Below are 6,000 nucleotides of genomic sequence, written 5' to 3'. Positions count from 1 at the left end.
CCTCGCGCAATTCGTACAAGCCCTCGTCTTCTGCGCCGTATCCCGGCGATCCTGATCCTGACTGATTAGGCATTCATCCATAATTTTTACATGCAAGAATGCCAAGAAAGTTAATTAACGAAAATGAAGAAGATTAAAAAGGTAAATTGGACCATAATCTGTTCTCATTTTTCGTTCCTTGTGCAATCATCTGTTCGTAAGAGGGCCCGAAAACGCAGCCGAGAAGTGCAAGGCATGACTGCTTTATCGACGGCGGAAGCTCCTGAAAACTTATTGTCTTGTTTGACTGAGAACACGGGGTACATGCCTCCTGGGAGTCAAGGTCAGATGAGTCAAGTTGTGAGAGGCAGTTCTTGGCCTCTTCGAAGATCTCGTTATGACCTGCTCGACCAAAGAATGGGGGCGTAGGGACCGGCGTTTCCATGGGCTCTTTGTTTTATAACCCTGGCAAGTGATTTGCTTGAAGTAGAAGCCTTTCGTGTTACCGAGGAGTCTAAAGTGAAGGCAACTTGGTCGAAGAATGTTAGGATGTCTTGGGCGAAGGAAGATGGCCAAAATGAGGCTCAGCAGTCTCTAGACTGATTTAACAACAGTTACATTTAACTTAAAAGTAAGTTGAATCGAAAGCATGAACTAGTTAAACACTGACATATGATGAGCACCGAATGCTGACGCGGGGCGACGTTGGATCCTGCAACACGTCACTTGCATTTACACGCTATATGGATTTATCGAGTTCCAATGCCAAGCCCCTTATCCCTGCACCACTGCTGAACCTCCTCTGACTCAATACCCAGTAATGCAATATTTCCTTCGTCATCTCTTGACTCAATATCCGCTCCCATCTGAAGAAGATACTTAGCAGTTGAGTAATCTCCCATCCGAACCGCCTGCACAAGAGCTGTCTGCCCTTCAGAGTTGCGCGCCTCGAGATCTGCACCGAAATGCAAGAGGATCGTGATACATGCTTTGACCCTAGCAGTCAGAGACTCATCGCTATCAACATCAATCGCTTCGACTCCCTCTTTCACGAACTGCTGCCATGGAATGATATCATTTCGAGGTGTTTCAGCGAACTCCGTCCCATTAACCTCGTTCGCGCAGTGCAATGCTGTATCTCCATCGGTTCGACCCACCGTATTCGGAAGAGCTCCGTGGGTGAGTAACAGCAGGGCAAGAAGAGGTTCCCTCAGCGAAACAGCGATTTGCAGCGGGGGTAGGTAATTGTAAATATTAGGATCGGCGCCGAGGTTCAACAGTGCTATGACAGAGTCATAGTTCATCACAGATACCGCCAACTCGAGAGGTGAACCAGGAGCAATACCCTCATTCTTATTGCCTGACATATATCTCCCATTGATCAGAGTTTGACCTGAAGTGGGGTCTTCCGAGACCTCTTCAACAGCCCTACAGAGAAGCGATAGCAGAGACGCAGTCCCACTTACAGGACTGCCCTTGATGGTATTGCGAGTCCCAGTTATGACAACGGATGAGAAGAGCTCTTGGTCAGCAAGAGGCTTGATATCAGTCCCCAGAGATATTAGAAGTCGTACACAGTCAATACTTCCAGTCTCGGCTGCACGCTCTATGGGCGTGTCTCCGTAGTCAGATTTGATGTCCGGATGCATGCTGAAACCGCGGACAAGATCTATGGTTCCATTAGCACAAAAGCTTTCCATTGATGTTGACCTTTACCTTGTATTATTTCTTCCCGGCAATAGTCCGCTGCAACATGCAAGATTGTGAAGCCGCCCTTCTTTTGACCTAAAAGTTTCCTGTCCGATTTCAAAGCCGCGACGAGTTTGTCTCTCTCGTCGTTGACTATCATAGAAAATAGCTCATCCTCTGCCGCACCATCAAACTCGAGATTGTATATTATCCTCTCGTCCATGAACGACTTGGCGAATGAGTACAGAATGGCATGGTCAAGAAGCTCAACCGAAACCCGCTCTAATCCATCAAGGAACGCATTCCTTCTCGCATTATTGGGATTGTGCCCGAAGAAGATTATGCAAATCGCAGTCTTCAACCATACTCTCTTCTGCTCACTTGTCACCGAGCAATCAAATCCATCAACAAGGCCATGAAAAGTAGCCTGGATCTGCGCAGCGTCAGACCCTGCCTGTGCCGCGAGAGTCTCATATTCACGTGCCTTTGCAGCACTTGGAGGGCAGCCAAACCCTCGACTGTGACAATTCGAGAGGACAAGCGCAAGGTCTGCAACCTCTGGGCTACCATCTGCTGCGGAAGAATATCTATGTTCGAAATCTTCTAGAAGGAGTGACTGAACCGCTTCTGGGATTTGGCCGAGTCGGAATGGGTCAAACTACACGTTGTTGAGTGGCTATCAAGGGCAAACTGGGAGCGAGGGGTCAATGTACCTTGCCAAATTGCCGCTTTTGAAGACCGTGACCCATACTAGAAACCATCTTTGGTCTAAAAACTGGACTGGCAGTTTCAATGGAGGTACCAGACCTGGTACTATTGGTCTGTGGTATGAAGATATCACTCAAACTAAGCTGGTTAGAAACTCTTCTAGCATCGCGACTGAGACAAAAATGTGACTTGCCTATGAGGCGTTTTGAAAACGGAGTGCATATGGGCCATTTTGATATTTCGCTCATTTGGGTGTTGACGCAACAGCTCTGTCATTGCAGCTCAGATTTGAAACCACAACAGATTGTGGGGCCGGAGGTCAAGTCCGTAAAGACTTTCGGGAGCTACTTTATAAATCTAATATCGTTAGGAGGTGAGTGTTCGCATTTACGGGATGGTGTGCTTACGGAATGGAAGTCTAGTACATATACGATGATCTGCTCATGCAAGAAGATACGGGCGTCTTGATTCAGCTTCCAATCTTGGACCGTCATCGTATCTGCATCATGTTCGCCCTCCTCATCATATGGCAGTATTGAGAAGAGCGAGTATGCCATGACAAGCCCGAAAGAATACAGGTCCCTTGTTATCGTCTTGCGAAAGGCTCGCAGCTCTTCTGGGGCATCCGGCATACATTCCTGAAAGGCCAGAATGTCAGTCTTGGTCAGACCAAAGGAATTATAATAGCTTAGCAGGAACAGGCTCAACGTACTGGGGCATTCCAATACGGGGTTCCTCCGATCTTATACTCGATGTCAGTAAAAGGGCTGCAGAACCCAAAGTCAGATAATTTCGCCACCAAACGATCTTTCGTTCGGAATAAGAGGATGTTATCAGGCTTCAAGTCGCCGTGGACAATTTTCATTGCATGTAACATAGTAACTCCCTCGGCAACGTCAGTCAATAGATCAAACATCATTCCCTGTTCCTTGAGACCGAGAGGATACCGAGAGCTTTTTACCAAATCTCTCAACTGCGGCGTCGTCGGATCTGCCAGTTCGACGATCATTGCGGGTCGATAACTGCTGATACCCCCATCAGAAGTGACGGCATCCCAGCTTATTCCAAGGAGCTCAACGAAGTTCGGATGGGCTTTGCACCAGGGATGATTCATTACTCTCATTTCCCTGAGAAGAGACTTCAGGAGGCCCGAGTATTTTTGGGAATGGGCCTCATGCTGAGACTGGCCCAAGGCAATTCCAAGGTTGACTCGTTTTACTGCGACGGCTTTGTTCTTGGACTTCCAGAGACATTTGAACACGGTCATAGTTGTACCGGAACCGATAGCTGCGCCATCATTGAGATCTTCTAGATCAGCAGCTTCGCAGATCGGTAGACCAGTTGTATGGAGTTGTTGGGCAAAAGTCGTCAAGTCCTCGATTGGACCAGGGTCTGGCGCCTCAGCAGTTACTCGAGTAAGAGCCAGTTCGGTATACTCTGCAACTGGATCGGACTCCCAGCCAGGATGGCTGAAAGTGAAAGAAGAATTATATTGAAAGCCGGAAGACATATTTCAATCTTTCCAATCAGGTTGAGTTAGAAATGCTGAGATTGGAAGCCCATCTCAAGCGAGGCTCCGAAGATATGCGGAAGTGGTGGTACTTGACATGCATGTCAGCTCAAACCCGACGTATCAAGTCGCTTGTTTCAACCCATTAATCAGCACATGCGTTGTCCGTGAGGCTGAAAATGGCGACACCTGGGTAGATAGCTAGCTCCCAGGAACCCTTCTCTTCCGGTCATCGTTCCAAAGATCATTATTAAGATGGAAGTTCTTGGTGCAATAGTCGGTTGTACATCCCTTGCCCTTGATATTTTCAACTTCGCGACAGCCGAGTTGGAGGGCCGCGGCATCGATTCACTGGTCCTCTCCCTGAAGCACGATGTAGCTCTTCTGAAGGACTTTGCACGCATATTCAACGCTGCAGCACAATCCGAACAGATACCTCTGACAGATAAATTCCTTCTCAACGAAATCTGCCTTGCCCTCCAACCCAGTCTTGCTCGAATTCACTCTACTATCGTCCGGCGCAAAATGTCAGCGCTCACGGCTTCGCCCGCAAGGAAGGCGGTTGATAAAGTCCACGGTTTCTTGTACGGAAAGGCTGAGATGCAAGGTATCAGTAAAGACCTGTTTCAGTGGACTGAAAGGTACCACGTTCGATTTGGCTTACTTCCTGTTGGCCTGCAGACCCGTCTACTTGCGCAAGGAACCGATGAGAGCTTGCCTGGAGACATCAAAGCACTGCGTGAGACTTTCAGACGCCTGACAGACCGGAGTCGGAGTACTGTTGTGGATGGGCTGCGCAAGTCAGGGGGGATGGTCACACTGCGTCCGGGAAGGCCTTCCTCGCGTATGTTTGCTACCATGAACCAAAGGACCGTCATAGTCGAGTTCAAAGAACACAATTTGAGCCCTTCAGTGACGTATATGAACGATTTCGAAACCGATGTTGCCGCTCTAGCAAAACTACTTAGTGGAACCGATCCACTCCTCTGCCGGACTCTAAAAGGAGAGGGCTATTTTCATCAGCCAAGTCGCAGCGCATTCGCTTTCATATACCAGGTCCCCAAATTGGTGGTGATTCCAGACGATGTGACGAGACCTACGACACTTCTTGATCTCATCATGGCCACACGCCCAGCTCTCAGCAAGCCAGGTCAGATTGAGCTCATCCCACCAAAGCATGCGCTCGAACAGCGCTTCGAGCTTGCGAGGAAGATCACGTCAGCTGTCATGTATGTGCATGTAATGCAGTACGTGCACAAGTCTATCCAAACATCCAACATTGTCATGTTTGCAAAGAACCATTCGTCTCCAGCGAATACGGAACAGTTCCCTAAAGCCCTTGGTGAACCTTTTCTGTGTGGCTTTGAGACATCGCGCTACAACAGGGGAGCAAGCGATGGGCAAGGCGATGTGGAATGGGGCTACAACATCTACCGACACCCCAAACGTCAAGGTCTGCATCCTCAGTCACGATATACCATGAACCATGACCTCTACAGCCTTGGTGTTGTACTCCTTGAATTGGGTCTATGGAGACCGTTGACAGCTATGGGGCTGAGAGACCCTAATAGTGTCAATGGGAGTGTGAAAGATCATCTGAAGAAGTTGGCCATGTCAGGGTTGCCAATTATGATGGGAACGAAGTATCGTGATGTTGTCTTGTTTTGCTTGGATATTGACGGCGATGGTCAGATTAGCAACTCAACTGCTATAGAAGAGGTGCTGAGGAAGGTTGAGGAGTTGGCTATCGGTATGCAATAAGGGAAATTTCCTTTCATTATATATATTTAACCAATACATAGCCTAAATTATTCCTTTCATCCTCACATTTAAGCTTAAAAACTCTAACCTAACACGTTTGGACCGGAAATACGGGATAACATCAGAATGAAACCTCCGATCTCTTACATGTGGATACCCGTGACCTCAGACGATGTGTAATCTTACGCTTGCATCTCGTTGCGAGAAAAGCGACGGAACCGAGGAACGCGAGCTGTTGAAACTCGACGGACCAATCGGGGTTTTCGGGAATGCGAGCTTATCAAGTTTTTATCTACGCGTCGTTAGCCCGTGCTGACGATGCCAAGATTTACGCGTTTAGAACGAGATTAAGC

At 48.1% G+C, this 6,000-nt stretch overlaps 2 protein-coding genes across 2 annotated transcripts; one reads left to right on the top strand and one right to left on the bottom strand.

Moving 5' to 3' along the window:
- Window positions 1–728: 728 nt before the first annotated feature.
- On the bottom strand, window positions 729–3,886 carry FOXG_13716 (uncharacterized protein; the record flags this gene model as incomplete). The annotated part of the gene is made up of 5 exons (XM_018393710.1): window positions 729–1,648; window positions 2,050–2,326; window positions 2,382–2,489; window positions 2,784–3,014; window positions 3,089–3,886. The coding sequence occupies 5 exons, from the start codon at window positions 3,884–3,886 to the stop codon at window positions 729–731; spliced, it is 2,334 nt and encodes a 777-aa protein (XP_018253023.1).
- Window positions 3,887–4,038: 152 nt separating this feature from the next.
- Window positions 4,039–5,713, top strand: FOXG_13715 (uncharacterized protein). Its single transcript, XM_018393709.1, has one exon. It carries the CDS (start codon window positions 4,142–4,144, stop codon window positions 5,645–5,647), a length of 1,506 nt encoding a protein of 501 aa, XP_018253022.1. The 5' UTR covers window positions 4,039–4,141; the 3' UTR covers window positions 5,648–5,713.
- The last annotated feature ends 287 nt before the right edge of the window (window positions 5,714–6,000 follow it).

Source organism: Fusarium oxysporum, chromosome 10, assembly GCF_000149955.1.
Source record: "Fusarium oxysporum f. sp. lycopersici 4287 chromosome 10, whole genome shotgun sequence".
NCBI classification, from domain to species: Eukaryota; Fungi; Ascomycota; class Sordariomycetes; order Hypocreales; family Nectriaceae; genus Fusarium; species Fusarium oxysporum.
The sequence above is the reverse complement of the archived record's forward strand: the minus strand, read 5'-3'. Positions and strand labels throughout refer to the sequence as shown.

Excerpts from the sequence above, each read along its gene's own strand:
- FOXG_13715 (XM_018393709.1), top strand. The coding sequence starts at position 4,142 with ATGGAAGTTCTTGGTGCAATAGTCGGTTGTACATCCCTTGCCCTTGAT.